The sequence below is a fragment of the Oncorhynchus gorbuscha genome, linkage group LG12 (assembly GCF_021184085.1).
Source record: "Oncorhynchus gorbuscha isolate QuinsamMale2020 ecotype Even-year linkage group LG12, OgorEven_v1.0, whole genome shotgun sequence".
NCBI classification, from domain to species: Eukaryota; Metazoa; Chordata; class Actinopteri; order Salmoniformes; family Salmonidae; genus Oncorhynchus; species Oncorhynchus gorbuscha.
The window spans coordinates 14,176,613-14,190,124 of NC_060184.1; the positions used below are offsets into that span (position 1 = coordinate 14,176,613).

The 13,512-nt window shown below is 46.0% G+C and overlaps 1 protein-coding gene across 6 annotated transcripts in view; it reads left to right on the top strand.

Annotated features, from left to right (window-relative positions):
* The window catches only part of LOC123990551 (rho-associated protein kinase 2-like), a 70,839-nt gene that overhangs the window by 33,751 nt on the left and 23,576 nt on the right, over positions 1-13,512 (top strand). For 5 of the 6 annotated variants that reach the window (XR_006830670.1, XM_046291149.1, XM_046291148.1 and 2 more), the window contains exons 8-13: positions 5,925-6,016; positions 10,252-10,411; positions 11,055-11,148; positions 12,832-12,920; positions 13,038-13,086; positions 13,170-13,305. Coding sequence is in view for 5 of the 6 variants with exons in the window: in XM_046291149.1 (XP_046147105.1) it covers positions 5,925-6,016; positions 10,252-10,411; positions 11,055-11,148; positions 12,832-12,920; positions 13,038-13,086; positions 13,170-13,305 (620 nt within the window). In the remaining variant the exon portion in view is untranslated. Of the gene's footprint in view, positions 1-5,601; positions 5,800-5,924; positions 6,017-10,251; positions 10,412-11,054; positions 11,149-12,831; positions 12,921-13,037; positions 13,087-13,169; positions 13,306-13,512 lie in introns of those variants that run through there. The other variant, XM_046291152.1, reaches the window with a different exon arrangement.

The window sequence follows — 13,512 nt, forward strand, 5'->3', positions numbered from 1 at the left end:
TAGTAGTAGTTGATAGGAGTAGAGGTTAATGAGAGGCTGGACAATTAGCTGTATAGTAGTAGTAGTTGATAGGAGTAGAGGTTAATGAGAGGCTGGGACATTAGCTGTATAGTAGTAGTAGTTGATAGGAGTAGAGGTTAATGAGAAGCTGGGACATTAGCTGTATAGTAGTAGTAGTTGGTAGGAGTAGAGGTTAATGAGAGGCTGGGACATTAGCTGTATAGTAGTAGTAGTTGATAGGAGTAGAGGTTAATGAGAGGCTGGAAAATTAGCTGTATAGTAGTAGTAGTTGATAGGAGTAGAGGTTAATGAGAAGCTGGGACATTAGCTGTATAGTAGTTGATAGGAGTAGAGGTTAATGAGAAGCTGGGACATTAGCTGTATAGTAGTTGATAGGAGTAGAGGTTAATGAGAAGCTGGAAAATTAGCTGTATAGTAGTAGTAGTTGATAGGAGTAGAGGTTAATGAGAGGCTGGGACATTAGCTGTATAGTAGTAGTAGTTGATAGGAGTAGAGGTTAATGAGAAGCTGGGACATTAGCTGCATAGTAGTTGATAGGAGTAGAGGCTAATGAGAAGCTGGAAAATTAGCTGTATAGTAGTAGTAGTTGATAGGAGTAGAGGTTAATGAGAGGCTGGGACATTAGCTGTATAGTAGTAGTAGTTGATAGGAGTAGAGGTTAATGAGAGGCTGGAAAATTAGCTGTATAGTAGTAGTAGTTGATAGGAGTAGAGGTTAATGAGAGGCTGGGACATTAGCTGTATAGTAGTAGTAGTTGATAGGAGTAGAGGTTAATGAGAAGCTGGGACATTAGCTGTATAGTAGTAGTAGTTGGTAGGAGTAGAGTTTAATGAGAGGCTGGGACATTAGCTGTATAGTAGTTGATAGGAGTAGAGGTTAATGAGAAGCTGGGACATTAGCTGTATAGTAGTAGTATTTGATAGGAGTAGAGGTTAATGAGAGGCTGGGACATTAGCTGTATAGTAGTAGTAGTTGATAGGAGTAGAGGTTAATGAGAGGCTGGGACATTAGCTGTATAGTAGTTGATAGGAGTAGAGGTTAATGAGAAGCTGGGACATTAGCTGTATAGTAGTAGTAGTTGATAGGAGTAGAGGTTAATGAGAGGCTGGGACATTAGCTGTATAGTAGTAGTAGTTGATAGGAGTAGAGGTTAATGAGAGGCTGGGACATTAGCTGTATAGTAGACGTCAAACATCCTTTCTGCTGCCACACAATGCCTGTCTTATACTCTCCTTCCCCTCTGTTTACTTTCTCCCACTCACTCTGCAGTCTCTCTCTCACCACACTCACACACACACACACACTCACGTACACACAGAGATGCACACACACTCATACACACACACACGCCCTACACAAACTAAGGTTATTATAGTAAACTGAAACTAAAATAAAAACTACTTAGTAAACTGAAATAAACTATACTGAAACTATTATATTTGACTGCAAAACCACGTAAAATAAAAACCATAAATTATTTTTAGTTTTTTTTCTTCTAAAAATTAATTGGAGTTTAAGGGTTTTATTTCGAATGGGTTTTTAAGCTTCTGACTCTGTTGGGTAAAGGCTGCCAGTAGATGGCAACGTTTCAAATAGGCCGAGCTTGTGCATCAGTATCACTAACTATCAGTAACTAACAGGGTGAGCACAGACTGTACTGGGCCAAGGGAGAACAGCTTGTTAAGTTGCTGGAGCTGTTCGCAATCCACGCTGACCAGCTTTAAACTGACAGCCAGTCGCTGTCTGATGTGGTGCCATGCCTTCTCAACCCAGAGGCACACTTTCAGTCAACTACTGTTGCCAAACTGTTGTCACGGGTCCTCCTGAAGTCACTGTGGGAGCGCTTCGCATGCATACTAAATCCCCTGGCAGCCAACTTAAAGCCAACCACTGCAGCAGCTTGCCTGATGACACAAGTGGGTCTCTGGCACTTTGTTCTACAGAGATGGAGCCACTGATGAGGGAAGCAGAGTCTTGTACTTCAGCAAATCGGAGTACAGCTGTATATATTACAGAACATAACATGTCACGTGTGCTATGACTTAATTTGTTGTTGTTTTCCTCTCTCTCTCTGTCAGATAAACGTTATTCTTACATCTACTACTAACGAAAATAAAACAGCATTGGATGATGTAAACATGGTTAAGAGTTTCCTTACACCTCGTTTCTCCCACCAGTCTAGGCGCGTATCCTTTAAATCCAAGTCGTATTAGGATGGTTTTATCATTTAAACCTAACCAAACCTACATCCTGGCCATGGAGTTGTACAGAGTCCTCTAGTGGCCTAAAGACTGTGTTAACATGGGCAGCGCCATAGAGGCCCTTCACCATTTTGATTTAGTCAACTGGGCGGAACTCCAACTGCATTGGCTGATGCCTCCTGATGAACTGGTTGGAGTCATGACAGCTGGGTCATTGGGAGGGATCAGCCAATTTAGTATATTTTCTTGACCGATAGTTATTTCCAAGATGGAGATGACCTTAATGGCACTGCCTGTACTCTCACAGACGCCATCATGAGAGATGTTATGTCTATCCAAGTCTAGGGTCCTGGCCCATCACCTTGTGTATTACTGCCCCTCAGTGGCAAGAAGTGGCATCACAACAACAAACTATAGGCCTACAACACATATAGGCCTACAACACGTATAGGCCTACAACACGTATAGGCCTACAACACGTATAGGCCTACAACACGTATAGGCCTACAACACGTATAGGCCTACAACACGTATAGGCCTACAACACGTATAGGCCTACAACACGTATATAGGCATACAACACGTATAGGCCTACAACACGTATAGGCCTACAACACGTATAGGCCTACAACACGTATAGGCCTACAACACGTATAGGCCTACAACACGTATAGGCCTACAACACGTATAGGCCTACAACACGTATAGGCCTACAACACGTATAGGCCTACAACACGTATAGGCCTACAACACGTATAGGCCTACAACACGTATAGGCCTACAACACGTATAGGCCTACAACACGTATAGGCCTACAACACATATAGGCCTACAACACATATAGGCCTACAACACATATAGGCCTACAACGCGTATAGGCCTACAACACTGAAAATAAATAATATAACATGAAATAGATATGTTTTCAATCAAACAAACTAAATAAAAAATGGTAAATCAAGTCTGAAAACTAACTGAAACAACTGAATATTTTTTTAAATGAGTAGAAATAAAAATGAATATTATACCCCAACTATAATAATGTTGCTACACACTGACTCATACTTATTCCCCCTCTGTCATGCTAACTGCTCAGCTCCACCATAGGTTTTGCCATCAGTGTCATCTCAATGTGACATTCCTTTTACTCCACTACATTCTTAAAGAAAATAATGTACTTTCTTCTCCATACATTTTCCCTGACACCCAAAAGTACTCGTTACATTTTGAATGCTTAGCAGGACAGGATAGCCCCTGGATATCCATACATTAAAATTAAATAAAAAAACAATCGTGCTGTCTGATTTGCTTAATATAAGGAATTTGCAATGATTTATACTTTTAATACTTAAGTATATTTTAATACTTTTAGACTTACTCAAGTAGTATTTTACTGGGTGACATTCACTTTTACTTGAGTCATTTTCTATTAAGGTATCTCTACTTTATCTCTACTTTTACTACAGTATGACATTTGGGTACTTTGCCCCTACAGTACTGTACCATTTTCATCCATTATGTGTAAGTACAATAGCTTTGTGTTCATTCAATTGTTGCTGATGGTTGTACTAAATTATCCTCTAACTACACAAGTTGCTTTTGTTTACATTGTGAACCTAGCTAGTCAATGTAGCTAGCAAGCTAGCTAGTACTTGTAGCTTCTTGACTTCGTAAATGTTAGTTAAATAACCAGTGGTGTATAGTTGAGGCCATATGCAACCAAAAGGAATAATTTCCTCAACATCTGTTCACTGATGGCAATGCCGGACGCCCGATAGCTATAGTGTAGCAGGACCATTACACACTGTGGTTCACTGACTCCCTCCCCAGCTCACTACATCAGTCAGTAAGGACCAGTCCCACCAACTCTCTCTCTCTCTACTCACCAGCTCAGTCAGTCAGTAAGGACCAGTCCCATCAACTCTCTCTCTCTCTACTCACCAGCTCAGTCAGTCAGTAAGGACCAGTCCCATCAACTCTCTCTACTCACCAGCTCAGTCAGTCAGTAAGGACCAGTCCTACCAACTCTCTCTCTACTCACCAGCTCAGTCAGTCAGTAAGGACCAGTCCCATCAACTCTCTCTCTCTCTCTACTCACCAGCTCAGTCAGTCAGTAAGGACCAGTCCCATCAACTCTCTCTCTCTCTCTACTCACCAGCTCAGTCAGTCAGTAAGGACCAGTCCCATCAACTCTCTCTACTCACCAGCTCAGTCAGTCAGTCAGTCAGCAAGGACCAGTCCCATCAACTCTCTCTCTACTCACCAGCTCAGTCAGTTAGTCAGTCAGCAAGGACCAGTCCCATCAACTCTCTCTCTACTCACCAGCTCAGTCAGTAAGGACCAGTCCCACCAACTCTCTCTACTCACCAGCTCAATCAGTAAGGACCAGTCCCATCAACTCTCTCTACTCACCAGCTCAGTCAGTCAGTAAGGACCAGTCCCACCAACTCTCTCTACTCACCAGCTCAGTCAGTCAGTCAGTCAGCAAGGACCAGTCCCATCAACTCTCTCTACTCACCAGCTCAGTCAGTCAGTCAGTCAGCAAGGACCAGTCCCATCAACTCTCTCTCTACTCACCAGCTCAGTCAGTCAGCAAGGACCAGTCCCATCAACTCTCTCTCTACTCACCAGCTCAGTCAGTCAGTCAGTCAGCAAGGACCAGTCCCATCAACTCTCTCTCTACTCACCAGCTCAATCAGTAAGGACCAGTCCCACCAACTCTCTCTACTCACCAGCTCAGTCAGTCAGTCAGTCAGCAAGGACCAGTCCCATCAACTCTCTCTCTACTCACCATCTCAGTCAGTAAGGACCAGTCCCATCAACTCTCTCTACTCACCAGCTCAGTCAGTCAGTAAGGACCAGTCCCACCAACTCTCTACTCACCAGCTCAATCAGTCAACTCTCTCTCTACCCACCAGCTCAGTCAGTCAACTCTCTCTCTCTCTACTCACCAGCTCAGTCAGTCAACTCTCTCTCTTAATCCTGTCCCTCCCCATCTCTCTTTTTTCCCCCACATTTCTGTTTTTCTCTCTTTGGCAATCGGCCCTCCTTGTTGTTTTGGTATGCTCGCTCTCTCTCTCTCTCCTTTCTCTTCTCTCCATATTTCTCTTTCTGTATTCCCCTATAGCTCTTTCATATTCACTCTCACCTCAGTGTTCTGAGCTTCGGGACATGCTCTGTATGTCTGCCATGGTCTCTCCCATCATGTTTTCTAGTGGGGCACACCCCTCCCTTTGCCCTGTTCCTTTTGGCTGAGTCTGGAATGTCCCACACGTGGCAGTCCAAACTGCCGCACCCCTCCGGCCCTGCACCCTGTGGCAGAGGAGGGAGGGAGTCCAGATGGGAAGAGGAGGGAGGGAATTGCAGCAGTAGATATAGTAGTGGGGTGTCAGTAGTGTTGTTGACTAGTCTGGTCCCTACTTTGCTCCTGTGTAACTTCCTGGATCTACGTTCTCTCGTATCACTACTCTTACTGGCTGCTCTAAGACTCTTGTTCTACTGGCCGTTACTGACCGCTGCAGTGGCCGTGAGGCGGTCCAGCCTGGCCAATCAGTGGACTGTGGTCAGTGCCTAGTGGGTTAGTGGTCACTCCAGCTGTGTGGAGCAAAGTGGCGCTTTGCTTTGTGTTCATGTTGCGGTCAATTTGCACGTTTTGAGTGAGTGACCGCTCTCTGACCGCTCCGTCCCATTGGCTATGTACAGGGAGGTGCGTCTGGGGAGGAACGGCGTGGAGGAGATCAAGAGACACCCCTTCTTCATGAACGACCAGTGGACCTTCGACACCATCCGAGAGAGTAAGTGTGTGTGTTCAGTCCAACCGTGTGTATTTGTGTGTGTGTATGTCTTCAGTCATACTGTGTGTGTGTGGTTATTTGTGTGTGTGTGTGCCTGTCTGCCCCTCTCTCTGTCTCTCTGTTTCCTTCCCAATCTGTCTCTCCATCACCCAACTTGTTATTGTCATGACTTGACACTACAGTTCATTCCCATGTAGGGAGCCTGAATCTCTACTCTATCAGCAGAGACTGAGCAGAACAGTCACGTGTCTATCATCAGCACTGCAGCACAACCCTGCATGGCCAGAGGCCGTGTGTTCACTATCACTCGTCTCAGAGTAGGAATGCTGATCTAGGATCAGCTCTTTCCTGCTGTCCATGTGATCTTATTCATTGTGATCTAAAAGTCCAAACAGATCCTGGATCAGCACTCCTACTCTTGATGTATATTGAACTATTACTCTGGATAAGAGCGTCTGCTAAATGACTTAAATGTAAATGTATTACTAATCGCTCATTACAGCATAGTACACTGTGCAATGCTACACAGATTCATGCTTGGTGAGGAGTATGTACTTGGGCTGCTCAATCCTTCCATCCTCACTGATTTTGATATCATGTGACAAATCTATTGAAAGTACTACGGTGGGATCACACACACACACACACACACACACACACACACACACACACACACACACACACACACACAGAGAGAGAAACGTTGGAAAGGGGGGGCAATGCAACTAGACTGGGTAGCCATTTGACTAGATGTTCAGGAGTTGTATGGCTTGGGGGTAGAAGCTATTTAGGAAGCATCTTGGACCTAGATTTGGCGCTCCGGTACCGTTTGCCGTGCGATAGCAGAGAGACCAGTCTATGACTTGGGTGGCTGGGGTCTTTGACAATTTTTAGGGCCTTCCTCTGACACCGCATGGTATAGAGGTCCTGTATGGCAGGAAGCTTGGCCCCAGTGATGTACTGGGCCGTTCGTACTGCCCTCTGTAGTGCCTTGCAGTCGGAAGGCCGAGCAGTTGCCATACCAAGCAGTGACGCAACCAGTCATGCTCTCGATGGTGCAGCTGTAGAACCTTTTGAGGATCTGAGGACCCATGCCAAATCTTTTCAGTCTCCTAGGGGGAATAGGTTTTGTCGTGCCTTCTTCACGACTGTCTTGGTGTGCTTGGACGGTGTAAGTTTGTTGGTGATGTGGACACCTAGAAACTTGACGCTCTCAACCTGCTCCACTACAGCCCCGTCGATGAGAATGGTGGAGGGCTCAGTCCTCTTTTTCCTGTCGTCCACAATCATCTCCTTTGTCTTGATCACGTTGAGGTGAGAGGTTGTTGTCCTGGCACCACACGGCCAGGTCTCTGACCTCCCTATAGGCTGTCACGTCGTTATCAGTGATCAGGCCTACCACTGTTGTGTCATCAGCAAACTTAATGATGGTGTTGGAGTCGTGCCTGGTCGTGCAGTCATGAGTGAATGGGGAGTAAAGGAGGGGACTGAGCACGCAGTGTTCTCCTAGTATCAGTGTTCTTCTTTTGGGTTCCCCCACGCTATAGTATCAGTGTTCTGTTGGGTTCCCCCACGCTATAGTATCAGTGTTCTGTTGGGTTCCCCCACGCTATAGTATCAGTGTTCTGTTGGGTTCCCTCACACTATAGTATCAGTGTTCTGTTGGGTTCCCTCACGCTATAGTATCAGTAGTGTTCTATTTGGTTCCCTAACGCTATAGTATCAGTGTTCTGTTGGGTTCCCTCACGCTATAGTATCAGTGTTCTTCTTTTGGGTTCCCCCACGCTATAGTATCAGTGTTCTTCTGTTGGGTTCCCTCACGCTATAGTATCAGTGTTCTAACGGGTTCCCTCATGCTATAGTATCAGTGGTGTTCTATTGGGTTCCCCCACGCTATAGTATCAGTGTTCTGTTGGGTTCCCCCACGCTATAGTATCAGTGTTCTGTTGGGTTCCCCCACGCTATAGTATCAGTGTTCTTCTATTGGGTTCCCTAACGCTATAGTATCAGTGTTCTGTTGGGTTCCCCCACGCTATAGTATCAGTGTTCTTCTATTTGGTTCCCTCACGCTATTAGTATCCGTGTTCTGTTGGGTTCCCCCACGCTATAGTATCAGTGTTCTTCTATTTGGTTTCCCTCACGCTATTAGTATCCGTGTTCTGTTGGGTTCCCCCACGCTATAGTATCAGTGTTCTTCTATTGGGTTCCCTAACGCTATAGTATCAGTGTTCTAATGGGTTCCCTCACGCTATAGTATCAGTGGTGTTCTATTGGGTTCCCCCACGCTATAGTATCAGTGGTGTTCTATTGGGTTCCCCCACGCTATAGTATCAGTGTTCTAATGGGTTCCCTCTCGCTATAGTATCAGTGTTCTAATGGGTTCCCCCACGCTATAGTATCAGTGTTCTAATGGGTTCTCCCACGCTATAGTATCAGTGTTCTAATGGGTTCTCCCACGCTATAGTATCAGTGTTCTGTTTGGTTCCCCCACGCTATAGTATCAGTGTTCTGTTTGGTTCCCCCACGCTATAGTATCAGTGTTCTAATGGGTTCCCCCACACTATATTATCAGTGTTCTAATGGGTTCCCCCACACTATAGTATCAGTGTTATTCTGTTGGGTTCCCCCACACTATATTATCAGTGTTCTAATGTGTTCCCCCACACTATATTTATATTATCAGTGTTCTAATGGGTTCCCCCACACTATAGTCAGCCCATTGTCTCCCGTTACTATAGGTGTGCACTTACACACTCCCCATCATGGATTTAAAAGTGCAGGATTTGTGTAAGCATTGACTGGGGAAAGTTTCCACCATTGCCAAATCAATGGGAGAAAGTTTGCAGGTGGAGAATGTGAAGGCAGCTTCACTCTCTAGTCTGCTCATTAGCTAGCATGCTGAAGCCCCATTTCTGACTGTTGCCTGAAATAAAGCTGTAAAACTCTTGGATGTGGGAGACTGGGTCTGCCTATCAAATGGCACTCTATTCCCTACAAAGTGCACTACTTTTGACCAGAGCACTATGGGATTCCTTATTGGCCCTGGTTAAAGGTAGTGCCCTATATAGGTGTGCACTTTGTAAGTCGCTCTGACTTAAATGTCAATGTAAATGGAATGGAGTGACATTTGGGACACAGCCTGTGTGTGCTAGTAAGCACCCTGTCCAATGATGGAGCAAGGGAGGGGACAGAGGTAGCTCCCTATGTGCTTGCAGGAGTAATAAGAGGGGCACCCCAGAACCACTGCACCAGCCCCAGATCAGATTTGAGGGCGGTCGCTCCCTCCTCTCTCCACTCTTACTGTGGCCACAGCTGCCTGTCATTAGCCTACCCGCTATCAGGAGCATGCTGGGAAAGCCATGCCGCATTTGGCTCCGTGGGAGCTGGGACCGTGTCTGTCTCTCTCCAGTCTCACCACACAGCTCTCGCTTTTCGCTTTTTCTTTTTCTTTCATTCCCTCTTTTATTGCTCGCTTTCTCATTTCTCTCTCTCTCCCATTTGTCCACCATCTATTGATCTCTCCCTACTGAGGGTTCTGTCTTGACTTGGTTCTCTTTGCCTGGAGCCAGAATGGATCCTGTTGAAGAAATCAAATCCAACATGGCCACTTAGTTTCCTAGCCAGTAGTGACATCCTTTATAGGTTGTCGAGCAACTTTGCTCGTCTCAGCTTTCGCCTCCTGGCCCCTTGACACGGTTCTGTCCGCCTACTGTACAGATGGAGGGGAGTTAGTTCTCTCTCTCCTAGAGTGTGTTTAGGTGTGTGAAAGGCAACAGTGTGTGTTGGGGCAACAAAGAGGGCACTGTAGGGGGAGAGAGGAGTGGTGGGTTTGGAGTCCGCCCCACGCCAGCTCGCTCCTACCGCCTGTGCCCAGGGCGGTTCGGTGTACTATAGACTACACACACCTAGAACATCCCAGTATAGTCTAAAAATGATATCTTATTGAGAATCGGAGGAGCCAACGGTTATCTCTGTGTTAGTGTCTATTGATTGAGACCAATTATAGCACTGAGTTGATTGATTTTAGACATTTTAACCATCTGTCTCCCTCCTCTGCCCAAACCCACACTATTTCCACCCCTTCCTGTTCTCTCGCTCGCTCTCTCACACTCTTTGCTTCTTTCTGACTGAATCTCTCTCTCACTTTGCCTCTCTCCTCCCTCTCTGTCACCTCTCTACCTCCTCTGCTTCTCCCGCTCTGCATTCCTCTCTCACTCTGCCTGTCCCTCGTTCAGCCGTGGCCCCAGTAGTGCCGGAGTTGAGCAGTGACATAGACACCAGTAACTTTGACGAGATTGAGGATGAAAAAGGCGACGTGGAGACCTTTCCCACACCAAAGGCCTTTGTGGGCAACCAGCTGCCATTTGTGGGTTTCACCTACTTCAAGGAAGACCAGTAAGGCTAATTGTTTTCTATCTATACTAAGAGTGAAGTTTGGCATCTATACAGTGTCTGTATATAGTTATATTATTGTTATATTTAGCTTCAGCAAGCTAGCCAATTATCCAGGAATCGGGTTTGGTTTACTACATTTAAATTGGGGTGAATTTGAATCTATGTACTGTCTGTTTTTAAGGGAGTTTCTTTGTTAACGGTCTGTCTTTATTCACTAGGGTATTTGGTTTTTTAAGGTTCTCTGTGCTCTGCAGGAAATGTGCTTAGTCAGCTCTGCCTGTAACTAGAGAGGGATGGAGGGAGGGAGAGGGATGGAGGGAGAGATTGTGTTTCATACATGTAGAACTGTAAAACCGTTTTAAGCCAGTCGTACACTGTGCGTCTGTTCCTGCTTTACACTGCCTCCTTGTTCCAATAGTCCTTCTAGAAAATCCACGCGGATAAAAGTCTGATCTTATGATCGCCATCAGTGAATAGGGATTGTAGCACTGGAGTCTGAAGTGGGTGGGTTCTGGGTTGGGCCGGGATGTGTTATGGGGCGGGACACTGGCATGGTGTGGTAGGGCACCTCAGGTAAAGCCAGTTTAAAGACCCATGTCCTCTCTCCTCCCTCTCCCTTGCTTTTACCCTCTTCCTCCACCAGATTGCTAAGCAGTGTGGATAAAGTGATCTCTTTGGAGGAATCTAAGGACTGTGTGGATAACGGTGAGGAAAAACAGGACAGCATCAAAGGAGAGGTAGGTTGTTGAATCGTTGCATACATGCATGTGTTTGAGTTTGTTTGCTTGTTTTTAAAGCACAGCTGGGAGCAGAGGGGAAGATGTGTACTCAGATGGCCTGAGATGACATTTGAGCCCAAATGTCAAATTGAAATGTTTGATGCAATGTAGTAGCTCTGAAGACTAACCAGTAAAATAGAACACTCTCATAGACAGACATAATTCTTAGACTGATTGAATAGAACACTCAGACATACTCAGGATGTGTTTGTAAATTGAATCTGGAGTGCCAGAGTGCCCTCTGGGCGTTCTTAAACGTAAATTCGGAGCGTTTCATTCTCGGAGCATTCAGAGCGCACACTGGACACTCTGGCTGAGGAGTAGGGTTGATCCCAGCGTTCTGGCCTCACAACAGCAGTCAAACACACAAGCTAACTGGCTAAAGTTGGCTAGCTTACTAGCTACATCCAGACACAAATGAGAGAACGCCTCACTCACTCTGACCATTTTACTCCCCCTAGCAGAGCTGGTTAGGCAGTTTTCATGTTATCCAGAGTGTTGGTGACTGTAATTGTGCTGCTGGCAACAATTTAATTACGCTTCTTTGCTGATGTTTACCGATACCGGCCATATTCAACAGGTGTTGATTGTTTGTCAATTCGTAAGTTACTCTGCGCTCTGGCACACTCAGACGAGAGTGCTCTGAAATAGCCAGAGTGAATTTACGAACGCACCCTCAATTATCAGACAGATGCAATAGAATTCTATCTGACAGACATACAGCAACTGACAGAACTCAGCGCTGTGTGATTACCAGACAGAACTGTCAAACTGACAGAACTCAGCGCTGTGTGATTACCAGACAGAACTGTCAAACTGACAGAACCCAGAGCTGTGTGATTACCAGACAGAACTGTCAAACTGACAGAACCCAGAGCTGTGTGATTACCAGACAGAACTGTCAAACTGACAGAACCCAGAGCTGTGTGATTACCAGACAGAACTGTCAAACTGACAGAACCCAGAGCTGTGTGATTACCAGACAGAACTGTCAAACTGACAGAACCCAGAGCTGTGTGATTACCAGACAGAACTGTCAAACTGACAGAACCCAGAGCTGTGTGATTACCAGGCAGAACTGTCAAACTGACAGAACCCAGCGCTTTGTGATTACCAGACAGAACTGACAAAACCCAGCGCTGTGTGATTACCAGACAGAACTGACAGAACCCAGCGCTGGGTGATTACCAGACAGAACTGACAGAACCCAGCGCTTTGTGATTACCAGACAGAACTGACAAAACCCAGCGCTGTGTGATTACCAGACAGAACTGACAGAACCCAGCGCTGGGTGATTACCAGACAGAACTCAGCTCTGTGTGAGTACCAGACAGAACTGTCAGACTGACAGCACTCAGCGCTGCGTGATTACCAGACAGAACTCAGCGCTGTGTGATTACCAGACAGAACTCAGCGCTGTGTGATTACCAGACAGAACTCAGCGCTGTGTGATTACCAGACAGAACTCAGTGCTGTGTGATTACCAGACAGAACTCAGTGCTGTGTGATTACCAGACAGAACTCAGCGCTGTGTGATTACCAGACAGAACTGACAGACCTATACCTGAGTGTATGAGCTCCATCTGGTGAGCTCCATGTTAGTGTGCGTACCTGTTAACTCTCCTTCCCTCTCTTCTTCAGTCAGATCAGCTGCAGAAGAAGCTCCATTGTCTTGAGGAGCAGCTCAACCATGAGATGCAGGCCAAAGACCACCTGGAAAACAAATACAAGTAGGGCTCACCACAGAACACACACACACACACACACACACACACACACACACACACACACACACACACACACACACACACACACTTACTTACTCCCACATGTTCCTCTCTCCCCAGGACTACCACTTGTCATCTAGAGAAGCTTGTTAAAGAACTGGAGGAAGAGGTGAGACTGGGTGATGTGCGGTATGTAGAGTTGGTCAGTAATGTTTTGGCACATCACACATGAACCCTTCCCTGTCCCTGTAGATGAGCAGCAGGCAGAGAGTGGAGTCTTCTCTGAGGCAGCTGGAGAGAGAGAGGGCCCTGCTGCAGTACCAGAGTGCAGAGAATCTCCGCAAAGTGGAGCTGGAGGCGGACAGGAAACGCTGCCTGGAGAACGACCGTAAGCCCAGGCTGTGTGACGCATACACATGGAACCATAGAAGTAGAATCCATTGAACAGATCTCCCCATTCAAGGGTTAGCAGGGTTTCCCAAACTATGTCCTCGGGACCCGACGGGGGGCACGGTGTGTTTCTTTTTTTTTGCCCTAACGCTACACAGCTAATTCAAATGATAAAAGCTTGATGATTACTTGATTTATTTTAATC